The sequence below is a fragment of the Coenobita brevimanus genome, chromosome 91 (genome assembly GCF_032717465.1).
Source record: "Coenobita brevimanus isolate Jiangsu-jjx chromosome 91, ASM3271746v2, whole genome shotgun sequence".
Classification (NCBI taxonomy): domain Eukaryota; kingdom Metazoa; phylum Arthropoda; class Malacostraca; order Decapoda; family Coenobitidae; genus Coenobita; species Coenobita brevimanus.
In genome coordinates, this window is record NC_137044.1 from 16,265,663 (window position 1) to 16,290,848 (window position 25,186).

Here is a 25,186-nt window from a genome sequence, read left to right on the forward strand (position 1 = left end):
GTCCAAGTTTCATTTCCACACATTAAAGCGGGAATCACAATGTTCTTTGCAATGATCCTTCACTTTCATGCTCACTTCCATGTTCCTTATCACTGCCTTAAATATGTCTGCAACCTTTCTTCCCTCCTGTACTCTTTCTTGTACTTCATTTTCTAGTGCAAGAAAGTGAAAATTACAATCTATTAAAATGGTTTCAGGCAAAACGGCTCAGTAAGAAATAAATGAAGCAAAGGGAGGACAAGATGGTCAGTGCCTAGAGAGGTGGATCAACAGTGGACAATATGAACTTCAGTGAACCTAGACTGGTGGCAAAACAGTGAACATGAAAAGTCCCAACTTCAGTGATCCAGTTCTGGACTGGTGTCGAGGCAATAAACAAGATAAACATTGCTAACATCATTGAGCCTGGAAGCTGAACAGTGAAGGCTGAACAACAGCATAATTTCAACACATTAAAATCAAAATAATAGTGGAAGCCCAATAGTAAAAGTCAGACAACTGCCTACCAATGACAACTGTACATTGGCAAGAGCAGAACAGTAGGGAAAGCCATACACTAAGAACTATAGAGAGAGAATCAAACAGTGAAAGCTATACAGAGAAAGCCCAACAATAGCGAATACAGTGGTCCCGCTAAACATGGCAAATCTCAGTTACCTTCAAGTGGTGGCTGAGATAGTGATGCCAGAAGAAACTGCCAATGATGCAGGTGTGGGTGACAATGTGTCATATAATGAACCATCCAGCTTATCTTACAATGTGTCAGATGGAAAACCAGTGGACTTTCTTTACCATGTGTCGTATAACGAACCAGGACTTTCTTCCAATGACTCTCTTATTAATGTCCTTTATGGTGAATCGAGTCACGAGTGGAAGCTAAGTACCCTGGACATTGCAATAGTCGTAGTGTACTTGGTCTTTACTCTGGGGCTGGGGCTGTGGTATGGGTGCAGACGACAAGAAGGCACTGAGGAATACTTCTTAGCAGGGAGGTCCTCATCGTGGCCATTGGTAGGACTGTCCATCTTTGCCTCTAACATCTCCAGTTCCTCCCTGGTCGGGCTGGCCGGAGATGCGTACGCCCATGGCATCGCTGTGTACAGCTACGAGTGGATGGCTGCCGTGGTGCTGGTGGTAGTGGCCGTCTTTCTCTTGCCGGGGATGGTCAAAGCTCAGGTGTTCACTATACCAGAGCTCCTTCACTGCATGTACAAGTTAGTAATTTTATTCTATAGTACAGTTATTAATGGTGGTAGATGGTGGCGACCATCATCCACTCACTTGATATAGTGCTCCCTACTTCTTCCTCCACCTTTTTTCATGGTTTTTCTCTCACTCTTTATTACTCTTCTTTAATGTTCAGGTGATTTGAGTGACAAGCCTAATAGTTTCCTGTAAACCATGAAACCATTTACAAAGCTAGGTGGCAATCTTGTAACCAACCCATACGTGTTCCCTACGTGTCAACAAGTGGGATGGTGAAGGATTAGTGTTCCTCCCCATAAATGTAACTAACTCAAAGACAAATGGCCACCCCTTATGGGAGTATGGCTTCTGGCTATAGATATACACACAGACAGACAGTTATTAAGAAACCCAATTATCAGGTACCTGTACTGTGGGGACAGGTCAGCCAGTGTCAACCCAGCATCATTTTCTACCCCACATACTCCATTACGGGTTTAGAATGTCTCCTTTTTTTTTTTTAACATCTTTTGATTACATGGCTGATTACTAATTTCATACAACAGCCAAATTATTTTTGCTCCTCCCAAAAGCAGACCAAGCCGTTCAGAAAACTGATTCCCTTCATTCTTGGCTGACTCCTAAACCTTCCCCTAACTTTGGTTCAAACAAGATCAAAACTGTCTCAGTTGACCTTGCCCTGTTATCTTGATGTCTGGCCTTTTGTTCTCAAAACTGATAGGTTTATCCCGTGGCTGGTCCTCAACACTTTCACCAAGTTTGGTTAAAATTGGATAAAAACTTATTTATTATGTTAATAACCACACACATGAGCCAAACTTGGACCTTGTCTTATGACCTTGACCTCTGACTGTTCTCCAAACTGAAAAACTTCATCATGCCTTGCCAACAACCCGAACGCCAAATTTGGTCTAAATTGGACAGAGCTGTTTATGCTGATTTTGCTAGATGAAATTTTGTCCTAGCTCAGTGACCCTGACCTCCGACCTACTCACTGGCTAGCCATTAACCCTTCTACATAGGATGTAAACTACTTGAGTTATTTTGCTAACTACACACACACACACACACACACACACACACGGGACGTCGTCAGAGGCCCAATTCACACGACTCGTTTTGGTTCCGACAGGCAGGCCACCGGCTTGACGCCGTCAGACTGTTGTGTATTCACATGACGCATTCCCGGTCTGTACAACATCACCATTCAGTGTGTGCTCATTGTTGCGTGAGATCATGACCGGTCGGCCTCTAAGGAATTTGGCGGCAATTGCTTTATTATTAGAAGAAGAGGAGGAAGAAAAAATTCATGGAAAGAGGAAAAGGTAATGGGTACACCAGTCACTGAAAAAGAGAAAGTTCGAAGGAGAATTCTGGACCCTGTATAAAGAACTGACAGATGATAAGGTAAAATTTTTCGGTAGTCCTGCTGAAGCACTACCTTGGGAGTGATACAGCATGTCCTGTATTAAGGCTGAGCGATATAGCATATCCTGTATTAAGGCTAGAAAAAACAGTGAATTTTACCTGCAGAGATTATGAGTTATAATTTCATGTATAATAAACTAATGATACACTCATCTGGTTTGTTTACTTCCTCGTCAATCACTTTCCATATCTTATCTTTATGCAGATTACCACTGTACTTCTTGTTAGTCATATAAAATAACTCTTCATAAGAACGCATATGTTCGATCAGTCTTTCGTCCATGATGCCAAACAATGAACTGTATTTTATCTACATGGACAAGGCGGTAACAGCGAATCGTGGAATGGACGGGTATGCTACGTGTCCTCGTTCACATGAGCCATCACCAACCCGTCAGGCCGGCGTCAAGTCACCAGCTACCCGGCAAGGATTTCTCGAGAAGATATCCGTCATATGTCAGACAGCTGATGGACGTCTGCTGCCGTCAGCTTAACGGGTCATGTGAACAGTTACATTAGAATGCATGTAATAAATCTCAACGGCGTCTAGCCGCTTAACTGCCTGTCGGAACTCAAACGGGTCATGTGAATTGGCCCTGAATCGGACCAGAGGTGGGGTCCATACAGATCGTGGGAAAATAACGCAAAATCGGCGGCGAAAGGGAGGCGTGCCTATTGTGAATATGCGAACTGAATGCGTGAATGGTGGTCCCGTCTCATTGAGTGAAAATATGCCGGAGGTGTGGGTCAAATAAAAGTAACACACAGTGACTGTTTTAAACGCTGTGATTGCGCTATGGCGGAGAGAAGCAGTTCATTCTTTACATTCAGTGATAGAGTTCGCGGGGTTCTCCCATTATGACCAATGCAACGGAAGTATCAAACTGAACCAATCAAGAGTAACAAACGTGGAGAAAATGGCTGAGAAGAATGTTCAGGAATTAAAACAGGTATAGGTAATAATTAGCGAATTACAAGAACGAACCACGTAACAGGAGAGGGAGATAAGAGCTGGAAAATAGGTTACAGAGCGTCTGATCACGCGGTGTTGACCAGGAGAGAAAGGTGTCTGAATTAAAAGTGGGCAATGAAACAGCCACAAGTGAAATAAAACAGTTTAAATGGGAAAATAAGAGGCTGGAGGAGGAAAGAGACAAGATGAAATGTAAACTTGACGAGCATGAATCTAAAACTAAGATACACGAGGAACATATCCAGGAAATCCAAGAACAATATAAGGGGTGGAAATAAAAATTAACAGGAAAATAAAATAAGTCTTAAGGAGATTTTGGAACAACAGAAAAAGGAAAACCAGGAAAAGGTGGAGAAGGAAGTGGTGAAGGTACTGAAAAGAATCACTTGTCAGAGATGCAGCAGAGAAGAGAAAATGAGTGATTAACTTAAGTTTGAAAGAAAAAATTATGTCAGTGAGGTCAGAAATAGAAAGGAAAGAACTAAGAAGGGCAAAGGAAAGTGTATCAATAGTTATGGAAGGAAAGGACGAAGCCCAGGAGGAGATCAAAGATGTGTTTAGGCTAGGAAAATAGGTGGAGGGAGGCAAGGTCACTTAAAATTTCAGTCTCAGGTCACGGTAAATGAAACAATCAACATGACTTGGAAATTAGCAGAAAAGGAAGGATTCAAAAATATCTGGATAAGAAGAGATGCAAATAAGGAAGAGACAGCTAAGATAAAGGAACTTGTTAACCCCTTTGTGCCACGAGTCCCCAGTATGGGACGGAATTGGGCATTTTCAAAATTTAATAAGGAAGGGAACCCGGGGGTAGGATCCTATGAGCTTCGCGACTATGAGCCGACAGGCGGAGGGCAGTACACTTAGCACCCTTCCGGAAAATCCCTCACGCAGGGACTCAAGGAGCTAAGGGGTTAAGCACTGACAAATCTGCCAGTTTCTATAACCCCTTTGTGCCCTGCATCCCCAGTTTGAGACGGAACTGGGCACTTTCAAATTTTGATAAAGAGGGAAACCCAGGGTAGGGATCTATGAGCTTCGCGACTATGAGCCGACAGGCAGAGGACGATAAGCCTAGCACCCCTCCAGCAAAATCCCTGGTGCAGGGACTCTGGGAACTAAGGGTTTAAAAAAAATATGAAGGGAAAAAAAAGAACCAGAGAACGGAGAAAAAGAACAGAGTTATGAATCAAAAATTGAGGAAGTGGTACCGAAGGTGAGAGGGAGAGAGAAGGGCAGAAAAAAAAAACAGTGTATAGAGACTGAAAGTGACATATGCTAATGTGGATGGTCTAATCTCTGCAAGGCTAGAAATAGACGATTTCTTGAGGACAAATGAGCCAGATATTATATGCTTCGCAGAGATCAAGCTAAGAGAGAATATTGAAATCCAAATGGGAAATGGGAAATACAAATTACAGAGAAGAGATAAAGAAGACAAAAACAGGAGGAGGGGTGATGATAGCAGTGAAAAACAGCCTAAATGTGGATAGTGTGGAATTGGAAGAAGGTATGGCTGAAATGATAAACATGGTAACAGAAAATAGAGGGAAAAGCAAGAAAGACATAGTAGTGGCATATGTCCCACCCAAGACAAGGACATGGAATGAGGAAAAATATCAGATGTTGTCAGACTTGGTTAGATACCTACAGAAAGTGACTGAGAAAAGAAGGAACATAATCCTGATGGGGGACTTCAATTGTAAAGAGGTAAAGTAGGAAGAGTGGGACTCAGGAAGTAGAGAAGATTCGTGGGGCAGTATATTGTTACATGTAGCAATAGATAATGTAATGACCAGTTTGTCAAAGAAGAGAAGATTTAAGGAGGATGACACACCAGCAAGACTAGATTTAATTCTAACCAAAGAACCTGATGCAACTGAATCTCTGAAATATGTATCCTATAGGAAAAAGTGATCATGTAGTGATAGAGTTCCAGACGTTATAAGGAACTGGGGAGACAAGAGATGAACTATACAGGCATGGAAAATACAACTTTGAGAAAGCAAACTTTGCAGGACTGAGAAAACTTTTCAGAGGCGGATTGGGAAGAATTCTTGGAAAAAAGAGAGGTACAGAAGATGTGGGAGATTTTTGTAGATTTATAATATGGGTGTGGAAAATTATGTGCCAAAAGTTAGTGGGAAAGAGAACTGGAGAATGACTAGTTCAACAAAAGGTGTATGATAGCAAAAAAAGAAAGGGATAAGGCATGAACAAATGGAGAAAGAGAGGTAATGGTAGAACTAAGGAAGAATATAAAAGAACTAGGAATAATTATACAAGAATACGTAGAGAGGAAGAAAGAAACTTCGAAAAAGGTATAGTTGACAAATGTAAGAACCTAAAATGTTTTACAGGTTTGTTATTGACTAATTGAAATAAAAGAAAGAAATCATTAAGCTGAAAGCAGAAGGAAATGTCAATACAGATGCGGTTATGCAAGCTGAAATAATGAACAAATGCTTCCAATCTGTCTTCACTAGAGAAAGTGATTTTGTGGAGGAGGAAGGAGTGCCTAGAAATGCAGTGTTAAAATATGTAAAGACCGAAGTGCAAGAATTATACAAATTACTGGAAACTAGAGATGTGAGGAAGGCCCCAGGACCAGACGGGATCTCTAATTGGATACTAAAGGAATGCAGAGAACAAATGGTGGATAAGATTTGCAGTTTAAATATATGCTCTCTGGAAGAAAAGAAGGAGGGAGACAGTTGGGTGGATTGTGTGTATTTAGATTTGGAGAAAGCCTTTATCAAGGTACCCCACAAGCGACTCATGTGGAAACTATAACATACAGGAGGACTAAAGGGGAATCTCTTAAAGTGGATGAGAGACTTCTTGAGAGACAGACAAATGAGGACAGTAATAAAAAACAGGATGTATGGATGGATAGAAGTATTAAGTGGAGTCCCACAGGGCTCTGTGTGAGCGCCCAAGATGTTCCTGATTTAGGTAAACAATATGGTAGATGGAATGAACAGTTATGCAAATCTCTTTGCTGACGACGCGAAGATCATGAGTAGTAGTTGAGGCAGACTGTAAATCGATGCAGGAGGACCGGGATAGGATTCATGATTGGAGCTGCATGTGGGAAATGAAATTCAATGCAAAAAAAAATGTAAATTAGTGGATAAAAGTACCAAGAGAGGATCACTAAATTATTTGATGGGTAATGAAACAATCACAAAAGCGTCTGGAGGACTTGGGAGTGCTGGTCCAGGATAATTTGTTACCTGAAAAACACTTCAACAAATTAGAGAGATGTATAATCTCTTGACTAACTTAAGAATAGCCTTTCATTACCAGGATGAGGAGATGATGAAAAAATTGATAGTGGCTGTGATCCGCCCCAGGTTTCAATATGCTGCAGTAGTGTGGTCCCCACATAAAAAGAAACATATAAAAAAGATCGAAAGCATACAAAGATCAGCAACCAAGATGGACCCTAGCCTGGCAGATCTGTCGTACAGTGAAAGGCTGGAAAAACTAGACCTGCCTTCCTTAGATGAAAGGAGAGAGAGGGGCAACATGATTGCAGCGTTCAGGGCCAGGATGGGAGTAAAAAAAAAAAGTGACAGAGAAGACCTGTTTGTATGGGATGGGAGAGTAACAAGAGGACACAATTGAAACTAAAAAGGCCAAACTGCATGAATGATATCAAGAAATATAGTTTTCCATATAGATGCATAGACCTGTGGAATGGCGTGGACAGAAAGATCGTCCAGTCTAAAAACTTAAACGAGTTCAAAGCAAAATTTGACTTATTGAGAAACAGAGATGTGAAACCCCACGAGCGTAGCTCAATTCCTGTATATCACAACCAGATATTCACACACACACACACACACACACACACACTTGAGGCATCACAGAGAGAAGACGTACGACACATATTTCTGCGCTTGGCCAACCTGGGCCACAACTGGCCATACCTAAATAGTATCTGTATATGAGTCAGGCTCTGTACTACGGTAAAATAAATGGTGTGCTAATGTAAAAGAGGAAGTTTTACCCGCCGCATCCCGGAGATGTGAATTCACGTCCTCACATGATGTGCACTCATATCCCGGAGACGTGAATTAATGCGGCAACATTGCAAGGTCCCTAATTTGCACAATTTTCAATTTTTGCGAGTGATTTCGCGAGTGATTTTTGGCATGTATACACGAGACACCTTCCTCTATTCCTCTACAAGATGCCAAGCAGGGACAATGCCTTACACCGCATAACCTCTCCCCCCCCCCTTGCACGCCATTGTCTCAGCAATTCACCTGTTACCAGTGACCTGGCCAATAAAGACATTCAGGGCCAGAGTGATTCCCCAATCGATGACAATGTGGAGGACAAAGTTTACATAGCATTAGAGGAAGAAACAGTCAGAAATGATGATCAGGTAATGTGGGAAAAAAAGGTCATCAATGGTGATGAGTTAGTGAGTGAAACAATGCTTATAATGCCTATATTACTGTTTGAAAACCAATATACTCTTGTACTACATATAAATTCGTACCAAGTAAATAAATAAATACTGTTTATAAGTGGATAAAATAGTTACCCTCCCATAGAACTCGTTTTCTTTGGTGCCAGCCTGTTAGAAAACCCAGTCAGGTAAGGAGGTACTCGTACCTAGATCGAGTATTTTAAACCTCAGGTGAGCTATTTCTCTATGAATTTTCGATGTTTCTCACCAAAAGCGGATGTTTGAGCCAAAAAAAAAAAGGTCTAAAAATGTCGGGACTGGGGCGTACCACTGCCCAGAAAACGTCGGGATGGGGCGGGTGAAGTAAAAGTGTTGTTCAGATAACAAAATAAAGCAAACTAAAGTAGGACTGTGCCGAGCAAGCTTACCAGTTGATTAGTGTTTGTCTGGGAGTGCACCAAGGAATGCATACATGTAAGTAGAATCTTACTCTTAGTACCACAAGATGACCACCATCTTTAGTAGCAAATTTGGATGGAGATACGAAAAGGGAAAAAGGTAGAATGCAGGATGATAATTTCTACCAAGAACTGGTTGAAAAGGAGACGTTCAATGAGCTGGCAGAACGGGTAAACAGATTGGAGAAGGTATTTCAGAGTGAAATGGATCAAATTAAGAAGCAATTGCACATGCAGATGGAGGTAAATGAAAAATTAGTAAAGGAAGTAAACAAGAAAGACACAACAATAAATGAGCTGTCAGTTGAGGTGGGATCACTTAGATGGAAGATTAGTGAAATGGCAAGCACAGTTGTCAACCACGAGAGTATTAAGGAAGAGTTCGGAAATGATACAGAGAAAATTAGCCAAGCAACCAGTCTGACAAATCAGAGCAGTGATATTCAGGTGAAGATAACCCACGTGAATGAAGCGATGCAAAGCTACAAAAATGATGTGGAAACTATGTATGCTAAAATGGTGAAACTAAAGAAAGAAACAAGGGTCAAAGAAAAGACCATTAAAAAGGAAGTGAAAAAAATAATCCAAAACAACCCAAAATTGGTCAAAGACTCAGCAGATATCAGCAAATCAATAGTAATCACTGGTATAGATGAGGAAGAAATAAAAAACAAGATTTCGAGAGACAAAATGGAGTTGGCAAATGTAATGAGCATATTGAAGTAAGTATCAGAGGAAATCTATAAAAAGGACATAAAGGAACACAAAAGGCTAGGGAAATATGAGAGAAATAAGTCAAGGCCTCTGAAAGTAACCTTCTTGAGTGTAAACACTGTGGAGGAGATACTAAAAAATGCAAACAAACTTATGGAAAAAGAGGAATTCAAAAATGTATGGATAAAAAGATGCCTAACTCAAGAAGAACTGGGATTACTAAAAAAAAAGAGGAAGGAGGCAAAAACAAAGAACGAGAGAAGATCAGAGAAGGAGAAGAATACATTTTTTTTTACAAAATAACTGGATTGCAGGTACGAATGAGGTATATAACCAGGAAAGAATAAAAAGGAGGAAGGTAGTAGAGCCAAGTCATGACAAGTATGTAAAGATGATGACTAAGTTGATGTACTCAAATGTAGATGGAATGGTATCTAACTTATTAGAGATGAATGATCATATGAAAGAAAAAGAACCACATATTATTTACCTAACTGAAACAAAATTAACACCAAGGATATCAAACGATACCCTAAACCTAGAGGAATGCAATACATTGAAAAGATATAGGAACTCAAAAAAAAAAAAAATTATAATATAAAAAAAAAAAATAATAATCTACATGTCAAAGAAACAGAACTAGCTATACCCTCACAAGCAGAACTGACTGCAGCAGAGATTAGTACATCTGAGGGGAAATTAATTGTGGCAAATTTATACATCCCACCCACATCAAACACTTGGAAAAGAGGCGAATATGAAGACCTAGCAGAGAGTACATTTCAGAGTTTAAGAGCATTACTACACAGAATGGAGGAAAAGTCTGAAAGAATTATGTTAACTGGAGATTTCAAAACAAATATAAATTGGAATATTCTAGATATAAAAAGCCATGAAAGCTGTTGGGACCAAATGCTCCTGTATCTTGTGCAGGAGTTTTTCCTAACACAACATGTAAAGGAAAGTACCAAATAAAGAGGACTTGATATACCATCAGTACTAGATCTTATATTTACTAGGCAAGAAAACGATACTGTCAATACAATGTATCACCCTCTATTCGGCAAAAGCGACCATGCAGTATTAAATTGCAATTTCAGGATTGCATATGACATAGTTAACAGTAATGAAAGTTACAAAAAAAGTCTAAACTACAGAAAGGGCAACTATCATGACCTAAAGAAATACTTCTTAGAAACAGATTGGGAAAAAGAGCTTAGAGGACAAGATTTAAAATGTTATATATAGAAAATTCTGTGAACTTTATGAAACAGGAGTCCAAAATCACATCCCTCAACACAAAGAAGCAGAAATGAAAAAAAAAAAATAGTTTAATAAAGTGTAAAAAATCAAAAGAAAAAAGAGACTTGTTGTGGAATAGATACAGAAGTCACAATAGTGAGAGGGCATGTAACAACTATAAACAGGCAAAAAAATAAAATAAACAAGAATACGGAGAAAAGCCCAAAGACAGTTTGAGGAAGACCTCATAAATAAAAGTAATGATCAACCAAAGCTATTTTACGCTACATCCGAAGCAAAACCAAAGTAAAAGATAAAATACAATCCATTACGGATGAAGGGATCATCTATACACAAGAAAAAGATATTTGTGAAGCACTAAACAAGAATTTCCAATCAGTTTTTACAGAAGAAAATAATTTTGAGAGGGATGATAGGTAACATGCATGCCCACACATATTACCAGATATGCAAATATCAGAAAAAGATATACAGGAGAAGTTAAGTAAATTAGACAAAGGAAAAGCAAATGGTCCTGATGAAGTTGCATGTTGTATGCTACATGAATGTGCAAAGGAGTTAAGTAGATCATTATCTTTAACATTCAAGGAATCCTTGTGTCAAGGTAAACTACCTAGTAATTGGAAGAAAGCAAACATTGTTCCCTTATTCAAGAAAGGGAATAGACTAAAGCCACTCAACTACCAACCAGTATCACTAACCAGTGTTGTATGTAAGGTACTGGAAAAGCCGATAAAAAAGTTTGGGTAAACCATCTAGAACACAATATAACAGAAAGGCAGTTTGGTTTCAGAAAGCGTAATTCATGTGTTACTAATCCATTAAGCTACTATGACAAAGCTGCAGAAACATTACAGAAAAGAGAAGGGTGGGTGGACAGTATCTGTCAATTTTCAAGAAAGCATTTGACAGTACCGCACCAAAGACTTTTATGGAAACTCTATCATCAAGGCGGAATCCAAGGCAAATTGTGCTGTTGGATGCAAGATTTTCTCAGAAAAAGGGAAATGAGATCAGTACAAAGGAGAAATTACTCATCATGAAGGGAAGTGACTAGCGGAGTTCCACAGGGCTCAGTGATGGCACCAATTATGTTCTTAGTGTACATAAATGACATAGATAGTAACAGTGGAAATGGAAGCTATCTAAATATGTTTGCTAATGATGCAAAAATACAAAGGAGAATTACTAACACAAACTCTTGTAGAGAGCTACAAGAAGAATTAAACTTCATGAATGGAGTAATATATGACAAATGGAATTAAGTGTGGACAAGTGTCATGTAATCATGTTTGGGAAAAGTGGAAAAAGACCAGATTGGGATTATTAGTTAGGAAGTAAAACCCTACACAGATCAGAAAGAGAGAAGGACCTAGGTGTGATTATCAATGACAGACTATCTCCGGCTGACCATATCAATGAGAAGGTACAGTACGGAAGATGTATACACTTCTTGCAAACATGAGAATAGCATTCACATACATAAATAAAGACATGTTGAGAAAGATAATAACATCATTCATCAGACTAATCCTGGCGTTTGCACCGGTAGTCTGGAATCCTCATCCCAAAAAAACACATAGATATGATTGCAAAAGTTCAAAGAGCTGCTACAAGATGGCTACCAAGCTTAAGGGATTTAAGGTACGAAAGACTAGAAAAAATGAAGCTGCCAACACTACAAGAGAGAAGGAAAAGAGAAGACATGATTATATTATATAAACGTGTCTCAGGAGAAGAGAAAATAGACATAAATGAGTATATAACCTAAGGAGAAGCAACAGCAAGAGATACTGCAAAAAACTGCATAAAAAGAGAGGTGATAAAGATGTAAAGAAATTCAGGTTCCCAAATAAAGCAACTGATCAGTGGAATGCACTACCGAACGAAACTGTGCCAAAAAATTCATAAATTTAAGGATATGTAGGATAAAAGTGATTTAATACATGGGACAGTACGAGCTTGACTTAGTCCTGTTAAGATACGATTAGGTATGAACAATTAGGTAAGAACACACACACACACACACACACACACACACTTTGCAAGAGTTGGTGCAATTTATACGCAACGCAATTCTCAGAAACCGGACAGTATTGCTGGGATGGCTCAGTCAGCTTTACCAGTGTCCACCTGCAACATTTCATATAATCTTGTGTGTGTGCACAGTGTCTCCTTTTATACATCCCTTCATGAAACAGCTGATTACCAATTTCATGCAGCAACCAAAATGTTCTCACTCTTCACACAAGAAGCCTTAGCTGTCCCCACAAAACACAAAATTAGAAAGTGCAATATACAGATCGCCCTGTATTACAGTAACACTCAGTCTGAATTACTAAATAATTTGGTCAGCTGAAGGTTTGAAATCTTCAGTGGATGTACAGTCAAAATTTGCTATGATGCTGACTGTATATTATGGTTTGGCTTGTGATTCTGAGAGTTATATTCTCATCAGCTTAAGAGGCTTTGTAATCGCTTTCTTTACTTCTTTTTTTATATAACACATTATTCTCTGATATGTTATTTATCTTTTTTTTATCAGCACAGACTGCATAAATACCTTAAAAGTAAACAGCAACATCCCATGTGCAAAAATAAACTGATGAAAAAGAGGTGTTAATAAGCTTCCTTAGACAACAAGAATACAGACCTGAGCTAACAAAAACTGATTGAAGTAAGATTATTATACTAGAATATGTAACATAAAAAATAATACAAATATACAGACTGAAATAAGCCATACAACACAATACGGCTAAGCTATTACTAATGTTTGCATGATGGGTGTGTTTTCAGCCCCTGTGCACGGTACTACTACTCAGCGCTGGCATTGCTGTTAAATGTGGTGGCTGAAAATGCTGGCACACTCTATGCTGGTGCACTACTGCTGCAGATATTGGTACCAGGGTGGGAGCTGTGGCACATCACGGCGGCACTGGCAGTTGTGGCGGGACTCTACACCGTGACGGGGGGCCTGGCTGCTGTTATGGTCACCGATGCCATACAGGCAGTGCTGCTGCTGGGGGGATCCATCATCATGACTGTGGCTGCAGTGAACCGGGCAGGAGGATGGCACGTCATGGTGGCTGCACAACCTCAAGGCTATATGTCACTCATCAGACCCGTCAGTGATCCCATCATGCCCTGGCCTGGTTTACTGGGAGTCTTCATACTTGGCCTTTTCTTCTTTGCTACTAACCAGTTCATAGCACAGCGTATGCTCAGTGCAGGGAGTGTGAGGGAGGGTCAGTGGGGTGCGCTGTTTGCTGGAGTACTAAAATTACCTGTTTTGTTTATCATGGTGGTCCCCGGTCTGGCTGCACGGCTATTATACCCTGACCTGACCCGTCCTGACCTGGTCTATCCTACACTCATGTTTGATCTTCTGCCACCTGGTCTCCTTGGACTAGTATTGGCTGGGTTCCTAGCAGCACTCATGTCTGCACTGGACTCCATTCTTAATGCAGCAGCCACACTGGTCACCATGGACTGGGTTCGACGAATGTGGCCGGACCTCAGTTCAGCACAACTAAAGTTGGTGGGTCAAGGAGTCACAGTGGTAGCTACGGTGCTGGCAGTTGCATGGGCACCTCAAATACAACGCTTTCCCTCACTGTTTCAATACCTCCAGAAAGTTCTCTCGTACACGGTATCACCAGTCCTGGCTACCTATATTATTGGGTTCCTCTGGCCTGGTGCTAAGCCACATGCTGCTTTACTTGCTCTACTTCTTGGAACACTGACAGGGGCCGCTCTTTTCCTGGTAAATGAGATCTACCACTCTATCTATATCCACTTTCTGTACATACCACCAGTCCTCGTAGGTTTCACTTCCCTGGTCTTAATAGTGGGAAGCCTTGTGGTGCCAGGAGGTGTGCAGGAAGACAGGATTATATTATGGTCATTGGAGCAATACAGAGCAGAGACAAAGGCACTAAGGAGCAACCCAATCTGGCAAAATTACCGTCTCCATTCTATCCTTCTGCTTGTTGCCACTGCTACTATTATTGGTATCTTCTGGTAAGGAGTAACAAACTATACATTACTGTTATTCTTTTCTTCATATGTGGACATTCTTTCACAAAACGTTCTTGGATTTCCTCACCATCACCATGCTTTCCGGACTTGTATTTGGCACGATCGCTTCCTTCATACTATGTGTACAAAATGTGGACTTTGAAAAAATATCGAAGAGAATAATACCGAGAAATATATAAACAGTACGAAGTGATCTCTCCGTACTATTCATATATGTCTTGATATTATTTTCTTTTATATTTTTTCAAAGTCCACATTTTAATATACAGTATAGGTACAGAAAACACGTATGTAAAAAAAAAAAAAAAAAAAGGTGTATAGTAAAGACATTGTAATAAGACACTGGTTTTATTTCCACAATCTATATACACAGGAGTCCAGAAGTTGAAATAATAAACCATCTCGATAAAGGGGCCATAGAAATACGGACTGGTAACCCAAACTGTGAGGGTTACCAGTCCGTATTTTCGTGGTCCATTTATCGAGATACAGAAGGAGGTTCGGCACCCTTCCCTAAGATGCTTCCAAGAGCGTGCTCTGCTCATCCCTTTGCTATATACCATGTCTCGTATTGCTCTGCCCAGCTAAAGCCATGCAGAGCCATACAAGTACACATGGCATGCAACAAAGGATGAGAAGGGCTTTGTTAACATGCACTGCTAAACAGTCTGTGCAACCATGCAGCCTGTGTTTGCATTAATGCATGTTAAAGATCGGTACAAAATATTTTCGTACATAAAAATTGCACCCAACTCTTACTCCTATATCACTAAAAGACTGAGCGATGCTGTATGTTGCCTCCTCCCCCCACACTGCCACAGGCTCCAACAGCCGTAGTTCAGTACAGGCAGGACGTTGCATAGTGAGTCGTTCTTCCTATAGTCAGCCTTCAGGTGTACAGTACACAAGATCAGCTGAGGCGGAAATAAACAGTGGCTCCTTAGAGTTCACTGTCTTTATTTTCCAAATAATTCCACTTAATGTTTTCCAACTTCACTGTTCTCACAAGCACTGGAGCTATATAAACTTTACTAACTGCTATTACACTTAATGCTTGACAGCACTTTACTGTTAGTACACTTAATGCACGCCAACACTTCACTTATTACACAAGTACCGAAAATAATCACTGACAGTAATCACACTTAATGCTTCCCAGCAACACTTCACAAACTTCACTGACAGCACTGCACTGACACTGCACTACACTCAAACTGAATTGAAACCCGACTGAACTCGTTCTGGTCTCTTATTCATCCTTATATAAACTTGCATTGTTCGAGAATCATCTACTTCTCCTCAATTCTGGAACCTGCTGGTCTTGTACTTGCCCCTAGCAAGAGCAGTTACCCACTAGGAGACATCAAAACATGCTAGAGTTTTCTTACATTTCATACCGGTAACACTAAATCATTTACCATAGGAACTTATATTACATAATTTAACAAGCAATCACTTAAATAAAACATTCTAAAGGAAAAGAGCACAAAAATTAATGCACAACTTACGAAATAACTACCGTCACGAACAGCAGACAAACTGGGAACTCGGACTCATACCGAAACTTCTGTAAACACCGGGAAACGTCGAGAGACATCTCGGCACCTAGCTGGCAAATCTCGCTTCTTAACACTACCCCCTCCCTAGTTCTTTGTCGTCCCGAAAAAACTTCACAATATATCCTATACAAACATAAACCTTAACCTTAATGGAACATTTAATTATACAAAAAATAATCCTTCAACTTATCGGGTCTTCTTCTATGCCGCTTCTGACGATGTCCTTGCTCCTCCAAACAGTCCACCTCTCCTGGAAGGTCTTGGTCCTCTTCTTGATTTGCTTCTTCTTTTGAGGAACTGTCACCATCCTCTTGCACTTCATCTCCTTGCTCCTCCTCAACATCCTCAGCTGCGGGTGAGCAAAATTCCTCAGAGACGTCTCAGCTGATCTGTCCTGGCCCATGGTACTGCCACAGATGGCTCACATGTACCGCCTTTGGGCGAGATTTCCTGCCTCCCCAAATTCGATACGTTACATCTGATAGGTGGTCCAACACAGTGTAAGGCCTGTCCCATGGGCTTTGCAGATTCAGTGACTGTCCCTTCTTTCACTGTGGATTGTATAACAAAACTTGATCACCATCCTGGAAGCTCACCATACTTGCACTTCATCACTTACTCCTCAAAACTTGAGGGCTCCTCGCACTTGATGATGTACCTCAGCCAGCCTTTCCTGAAGGTGCTTCGCATAGCTGGTGGTGTCTGTAGGCAGCTCTTCACCAGGTGGTCTTCCCATTAACAAGTCAACAGTTAAGTGTAACTCGTGGCCCAACATCAGTTTTGCAGGTGTGCAGCCGGGAGACTCATGGGGTGCAGACCAATATGCCATCAACAACATAATCTCTGGTCCCATTCTGTTTCTCCAACAATGCAGTACTTGGCCAGTTCTTGTCCCAAGGTCCAGTTGAATTTCTCCACCATCCCATTTGACTGTGGCCTTAGGGGGTCGTCCTGGTCTTGATCCCCAATAACTTGCAGCACTCCCGGAACACAGCAGACTCAAAGTTTCTACCCTGGTCTGAATGTAGCTTGTGACATCCCAAAACGACAGAAAACTTATCAACCAACACTTGAGCAACAGTCACAGCCTCTGGATCAGGGATAGCATAGGCTTCTGGCCACTTCGTGAAGTAGTCCACGGCGACACATATATACCGGTTTCCTCTCTCAGTGAGTGGCAAAGGTCCAGCAATGTCCACCGCGACTCCTTCTATCGGTGCACCCACTTGGTACAACTGAAGAGGGGCGCAACCACGTTTCTTGGGTCCCTTCTTGGCACAGCACACATCACAGGCCTTGACACCACTCTTACACATCCTGATGCATGCCGATCCAGTAGAACCTCTGTCACAACCGGCTTAGTGTTTTCTTCACTCCCAAGTGCCCACTAGTGATCTGGTTATGGGACTCATCCAAGATCTCGGACCTCATCTTCTTCAGAACCTCCTGTTGCCAATACTTGCTGAGACTATTGGCTGTCTCCCACTGATGCTCCAGTAGTCTGTTGTTGAGATGAAGAAGGTCCCACCGACTCCAGCAACTCTTCGTCACATGGCCCAGCCCAGAACTTCTTCCCAAGATGGTCGCACTACACTCAGCTGCAGACACTCCAGCCCCGGTTGCACATCTGCATCCTCTTCAGGTCTTCATCTGATGCTGGCCCTGTCACAACATACGTATGGCGGCATTTCTTCCTATGATTCCCATTCCTACTACACTCCTTGCCGTCTGTTCTTGTCTTCTCACACAGTATTCATCAAGGTTCTCCTGCATTTCTTCAGTGGTGGGTCTTCTGCAGCCTTCCTCTTATCATTCCAACCATTCTGGGCTGGGATGTTCAAAAGATCGTTGCGAGACGCCGCTATGATCATCGTAACACGCTCATAGCGGCCATCTTTGATCGCGAGCTACGACAACCGCTAAGGTGTATCTTCTAACACTCGCGACAACACTCGTAGCTCACGATGATGCGCTCGTAAAATCCGATCCGTTCCATTCCTATCGTTCACAATGCAACCCAGCTGATAGTCGTTGAGCCAATCAGAAGAGAGATTTCATAAACCTTGAAAGATTGTGAGCCAATCATAATGCGTTTTCAAAATGTAAACAAATACACTTATCCAAGCGCGCCATTACATCGCTCAAACAACTACGATATTCATCCCAAGACATAAGACATGGCAAGTGATGAGCCCCCCCACCAAACGAATTCGTCGAGCAAGTTTTACAGATGAGGAGATGATGGCGTTAATACAGGGTTGGTTCGACAGACAGACAATGCTGAAGAACAATATCACCTTGGATATAACTGTAGAGTGGGTGAAAGATCCACATCATATTAACAAAACATAGTGATAATTTTGAAAATATCGAGATCCAAACTGAGACCTTTTTACCTGAATAAACAATATATCATTGGCTTCAGACTGTATCATTACAACTCCCACAGACTTAAACCATGTTTTAATGAACAGTGCATCGGTCTGCATTTTTACGATGTAAGGGGTTACGGTGGCTCAGTGGTAGAGCACTGCTCGTAATCGGGGGATTGCTAGTCCGAGCCTAACTCGGGACTGCCGTGCCGGGAGTGGTAGCTCGCTCCTGTAACCTAGCGGGGCTATATTATCCAATACAGGGTCTAGCTCAGGGGAACGCCATTTCTCCATTTACAGATGTAAGCAGTAGAAACGAAAAATTCCCCCTCTTTGCTTACCTCTTGGCATCTTCCCTACGAGATTTTCTATACACGTATGCCACTCTTAATTATTCTGCTCACACGTCCCTGTGTTAAGCCGAATGTGTCTGCCAACACACTCTGAAATGAGCCACTGGCATAAAATCTGAATGTCATTTACACCTGCAAATGACATGGCACAGCACGAGATCTTCTTGTCGCTGGTCCAACTAGTGGTTTAATTCGTGCACACCAGTGAAGTTCTTGTCTGGGAAACCTATTATATCTCAACCAATGTTCGTCACTGTAAGCAAATGGATCCATTATGTCTCTGTAGTTCCTCTCAAGTCTCATCGCTCTTCGTAATGCCAGTTCTACCTGTAAAACCACTTGTAACTCCATCTTCGTTCACAGAAATGGGTAAATAAACAAACTCAGCATCATTTGATTCGGTTTGTTTATTAGAAAAACATCCACTATGCGACACTACGATCAGCTTAAGGGTGCTTGTCAGAAATCGTAGCACCACCAGCAAATATGGCGGATGGAGGATCGTAAAATTTTTTTGAACATACACCTTTGCGGTTTACGAGCGCGCTATGATTATCGTACCCGCTACAATGATCTTAGCGGCCGTTACGAGCTTTCGAACATCCCACCCCTGATCCGCAAGTAGTTCAAACTCTGCACGGTAAGCTTCCCAAGTTACTCTACAATCAAACTCCTGAGGTTTCTTTTTACCTGGACCCCGATTATAGCCATGCACTTCACTGGTTTGGGGCCTAATAACTGGAGCATCATAATTAAGTCCAGGACTAAAAGCTCCTACATTCTGATTATTCAACCCTGCAATGCTATCTTCAGATACTTGGAATCCATCAAGATTTACCATACAGTGTTCCTTCCTTTCATATGCCCCCTGCACACTAACCTGAGGGTCAGCAGCGCAGTATTTCTCTACAGCCTCATTTTTCTCACTAATTATCTGAACATGGTCAACTACATGCTTTAGCAGGCTATCTACATGCTGTCTGCACTCCATCACTATTCCCTCACTTATCTTCAGCTGGTTGTCCACATGCTGTTTGCACTCCGCCACTATTTCCTCACTAATTGTCTTCAGCTGGACTTCTACATGCTGTTTACACTCCATCACATTATTGCTTACCTCATACTTTTGCTGCTCTAGCTTGGCATCTACTTCCTCCTTAAGCTGTTGTTGTTCTTCCTTCCTTTCCCCCATGAAAGCATCTAGCTGTCCTTGCACCCTCAGTTGTACTTCCCTCTGTTGCTCCTGTAATGCCTCTTGAAGTTGTTCATATCATTCCTTTTGTTCTTCACATTGTGCCTCCAGTTGTTCACTCTGTGCTTGCAGTTGTTCTTTTATTTCATTTTCTGCGTCTGTAATTGTTCTTCGAGTTTTTTCTGTCCTTCGTTCTGTGCTTGTAGTTGGACACTTTGTGCTTGTAATTGGACACTTTGTGCTTGTAACTGTTCTTTGAGTTTTTCACTCTGTGCCTGCACTGCTTCACGATTGTCGCCAGGGAAATTTCCTCCTCCTCCCCAGCTCGAGATCTTGTCTTCACACCTTCTGCTTCCATGTCGAAGGTTAGAATCACTGCAGCCGTAAATAATCCCACACTCCTGACAAGTGTTGCGTCCTCTCCCCACACTGCCACAGGCTACAACAGCAGTAGTTCAGTACAGGAGGGACGTTGCCCAGTGAGTCGTTCTTCCTATGGTCAGCCTTCAGGTGTACAGTACACAAGATCAGCTGAGGCGAAAATAAACAGTGGCTCCTTAAAGATCACTGTCTTTTTATTTTCCAGATAATTCCACTTAATGCTTTCCAACTTCACTTCACTGTTCTCACAAGCACTGGAGCTATACAAACTTTACTAACTGCTATTACACTTAATGCATGACAACACTTTACTGTTAGTACACTTCATGCACGCCAACACTTCACTTATTACACATGTACCGAAAATAATCTTCACTGACAATAATCACACTTAATGCTTGCCAGCAACAAACTTCACAAACTCCACTGACAGCACTGCACTGACACAGCACTACACTCAGACTGAACTGAAACCCGACTGAACTCGTTCTGGTTGTTGTTATTGCTGAAAGATTTCCTGCACCTATAGTGCAGGCCGGGCCATACATTAGCCCGGTCAGTGGTGAATGGGCTGATTAAAAAACAGTAAGTGGGGAGGACAGGACCTGGGGATTGCCCAGCACACACGTCCTGTCTCCTGACTGGCTTTGTGGTGTGTGTGTCGTGTCGTTCTGGTCTCTTATCCATCCTTATATAAACTTGCATTGTTCGAGAATCATCTACTTCACAATTCTGGAACCTGCAACAACAGTTACCAACTAGGAGAATCAAAACATGCTAGAGTTTTCTTACATTACCTAACACTCTATATCATTTACCACATGAAGTTTTATTACTTAATTTAACAAGCAATCACTTAAATAAAATATTCTAAAGAAAAAGAGCACAAAAATTAATGCATAACTTACGAAATAACTACCCTCACAAAGAGCAGACAAACTGGCAACTCTGACTCATACCGAAACCAGTAACCACTGTAAACACTCGGAAACGTCGAGAGACATCTCGGCACCTAACTGGCAAATCTCGCTTCTTAACATGTATTATTTGTCAAAATGGCATATATTAAAGGACCGAGTGGGGCCAATTAACCCCTTCAGTACGGGGACATTTTATTCCTGCTGATGCCATACGATTCTTCAGGAGGGGTAGGGCAGGGCAAGAACAGCAGAGCATGGCTGGATATAGCAAAGGGGTGACTTCCCATACTGGCGGGATAGGGCTGTAATGGCAGGTATGGGAGGGCATGGCTGGGTATAGCATCTGTCTTCTCATACTGGAGGGATTGGACAGGATGCTGGAGGACAAGGTGGGGATGATATGAGAAATTCTAAGCTGAATAAAACAGTATAGCAACAGTAAGAATAAACCTTAAAGTCATCTGGAATGTAGCAATAATAAATTTAAGAAAAGACATCACAGTATTGAAGAGGTTAAAAGATAACATGCACTGGTTCCGATGTATGTTAAACATCCAGCAACAAAATAACATTCCACTTAACAATATTATACTCTTTACTAACTTAGCCCAATTTTTCATCCTTTTCCAGCTGCCAGATAACATCAGGCATACAAAGGCAATGCTATGGCTCAAAATTCTTTTCATGTGGTTGTGACTAGTATCATGCTTTAAGATTCTACTGTTACAACTCATAATTCAGGCTGGGATTATTAAAATTTAAGCATTTTTCATCCTTTTCCAGCTGCCACATAACGTCAGGCATCCATAGGCAATGCGATGGCCCAAAATTCTTTTTATATGTTTGTAACTGTTATCTTGTTTTAAGAATTTACTGTTACAACTCATAATTCAGGCTAGAAATATTAAAATTTATGCCAAGTTAAAGTTTACAGTATAATCTCATAGCAAATAAATATATCTTCCAAAATATATAACTCATGGCCATATTACTACAACTGAGAATGTGAAGGTGTGGACAAGCTATCTATCTCCACCAGTAGCTAGTGTCCTTAACCCTTCAGGGGTACAAATTGTCTCCTTGTCTCCTGACATTTCCCTCCTAAAATATCGAGATCGTTTAGGCGTTGTCCCTCACGGGAATTTCCCCGGCTGCCTCTCTGCCAAACCTGTACAAACATACACACCTCTGTCTCATGTCAGCTATTTACTACTTATAAATGAAATACGTTTACAGTATATATATATATATATATATATATATATATATATATATATATATATATATATATATATATATATATAATGCTAGGAAGAAGGAACCGACTGCAACGAGCCCGCAGTACTGTTCCTTCCAAGAGAAAGACAAAATATAAGAGAGGGCCAAATTCAAGATCCGATCATTCCGAGATGCCTGGACACTGTGTTTGAAAGACTGGAGATCATAAAAAGCAGGAAATACAGACAGAGGGAGACAGTTCCAGAGTTGATGTGCTGCATAAATGAAGGACTGGGAGTAACGGTTAACTCTTGCATTACAGAGTTGGACAGAAAAGGTATGAGAGTTTGCTGCTAAACGGGTGCTACGTGCCCGTCGTTGAAGTGGAGGGATTCAAGCAGACAATTCAAAGGAGCAGTGACCAATGAAGTAGCGATAGAAAAGAGATAAAGATGCAACAGTGCAGCGAAGACACAGAGGTTGAAGGGAGCCAGTAAGAGGAGGAGAGTTAATGAGATGAAAAGCCTTTGTCTCCACCTTATTGAGAAGAGCTGTATGTGGGGAGCCTTCCCACACATGAGAGTTGTACTCTAAACAGGGGCGAATAAAACCCGTGTATAAAGTCAACAATTGTGCAGGGGTAAAGAAGGTATGGAGTTGGCCTAGCACACATAATCTCTTGGAAGCAGATTTTACAAGAGATGTAATATGATCTTTCCAAGGTAAGACCCGAGTGAATGAAACCCCAAGCATGTTCACGGATGATGCAGGATTAAGCTGAATATTATTAAACATTAGTGGGTACTCCTGTGGAAGATTTTGTCGGGTTGACAGGTATAGGAACTGAGTCTTTAATGCATTAAAAACAACAAAATTATTTTTACCCCACTCAGATGCGAGCTAAGTCAGACAGTAGGTATGCCATAGCCTCATCCCTTGTTTGTTGAAGAAACTGCTGAGATGGATGTTACGGGAACCGAATGGAAAGGTGAAGGGTGAAATCATCAGCGTTCAAGTGAATAGGGTTAGATGTACAGCTTAAAAGGTCACTGATGAATAAAAGGAAGAGAGTTGGTGATAGGACAGAGCCCTGAGGAGCACCACCGTTGATAGATCTAGGAGAAGAACGATGTGCGTCTACAACAGCAGCTAAATAACGACCACAAAGCTTTTTTTTTTTTTAATAACAGAACGGAGGAAGGAAAAACAAATTATTACCAAAAAAAAAAAATCCATACACCAGATTACTGGTGTCCTCTGTTCATAAAATATCTTTAACAGTTAGATTTGAACAGTTGTGGGTTGAAATTTAGAGGGAATCAACTCTGGGGAAGCAAGTTCCAGAGAGATGCAGTTCGGGGAATGAAAGAATTCTGATAGGCAGAAGTTCTGCAATATGGCTGAGTGACATTCCAGTCATGAGCGCTACCAGATGCCCGTGTAGCACGAGGGAAGGCATGAAGAGGTGGCACCATGGACACAACTTCGTCTGAGCAATTGCTTGTTGTTGTTGTTATATTTGCCTCACAACATAGGTGGGGACATGGGCAAACATGAGAGCCCGTCAGAGATGGGCAAGAATAAAAAGAGAAAAGCCAAAAAATAAAAATAAAATAAAAATAAATAAAATAAAGCTGGAACAATAGGCAGAGCAAAGTACAGACAAGGGCAGGCAGAAGATCGAGTGCAACTGCTTAGATAGAAAAAAGCAGCATCTACGAGAGTAGTCTGATCGCGATGTAATTGACCAGGGCAGTACGTGGTGGATCAAACTCGATGACCTCACGGATGGCGGCTTCCTCAGATGGAGAGAGGGAGTTGGAGATGTATGCCTCACGGATCTTTTGATACAGTGTCTTGTAGACGAGTGGCAGTATATCTTCTTCGTTGATAGGATCCGTGAGGCAGAAAAGCAGCTCTTCTAGGTCCGCATCCGTGCGGGCATCTAGATCTGCAACACTGGAAAGTGGCGGAAGGAGGGCCTCAACCCGGCAAGCGACGGTAGGAGGGTCACCCTTGTTCTTTCCTCCTTTCCTCTTGCTTTTCTTCTTCTTCTCATTGGGTGGGGGGGGGGGAGAAGAAGGGCGAGCGATGGCGGCAGGTGGTGGTGAAGGAAGAAGAGGCACCTCCACTTCGTCAGGAGCAGATGGAGAAGGCAAGGAGGAGGGCTCCTTTACGTCCAGATGGACTGAAAGGACGGGAGAAGAGACACGCTCCTCCTCAGCTCCTGACGAAGGGAGGGAACCTTCACAACAGTCTCCCCATGCTCATTATCCATGGCCTGTGACGGTTCCGGGTCGGTGATCGTAAGGTCGGTGGTGGTGGTGCCAGTCGCCCTGTTGAGAGGGGCATCCAGCTACAGCCGTTTCCGCGGTGTTGTGCGGGGTGGTGGTGGCTGCGGCCGCCGGGCCTGACGCTCCTGACGAGGGGGGAGACAAGGATCGCGGGTGAAGCTTCGGGGAATAGCAAGGCGTGGGAGGCCGTTCTCCTCGAAGATTTGAGGAAGGAGAACAGCCAGAACCGCCTTGGTACCCCCAATAAAAGCCTCAGCCGCCGCGATACACATCGCAACGAGTGTGTTTGTGTCGCCAGAACTCCCAGGACCCGTTCACCGGCGTCTCTGGGCCGGGGGGCGCCGCCGTGCACGGGCAGAGCCCTGCACAGCAACACCACCCGGTCCAGTGA

General features: G+C 41.9%; 1 protein-coding gene across 1 annotated transcript; it reads left to right on the forward strand.

The window, feature by feature from the left end:
- Window positions 1-639: 639 nt before the first annotated feature.
- Window positions 640-25,186, forward strand: LOC145411868 (sodium/mannose cotransporter SLC5A10-like). Its single transcript, XM_080281826.1, has 3 exons — window positions 640-1,214; window positions 13,265-14,231; window positions 25,052-25,186. The coding sequence occupies exons 1-3, from the start codon at window positions 640-642 to the stop codon at window positions 25,184-25,186; spliced, it is 1,677 nt and encodes a 558-aa protein (XP_080137952.1).

Excerpts from the sequence above, each read along its gene's own strand:
- LOC145411868 (XM_080281826.1), top strand. The coding sequence starts at position 640 with ATGGCAAATCTCAGTTACCTTCAAGTGGTGGCTGAGATAGTGATGCCA. Across the intron at positions 1,215-13,264 it reads CTCCTTCACTGCATGTACAA|CCCCTGTGCACGGTACTACT; the intron begins GTTAGTAATTTT and ends GTGTGTTTTCAG. Across the intron at positions 14,232-25,051 it reads CAGGGGCCGCTCTTTTCCTG|CCGCCGCGATACACATCGCA; the intron begins GTAAATGAGATC and ends TAAAAGCCTCAG.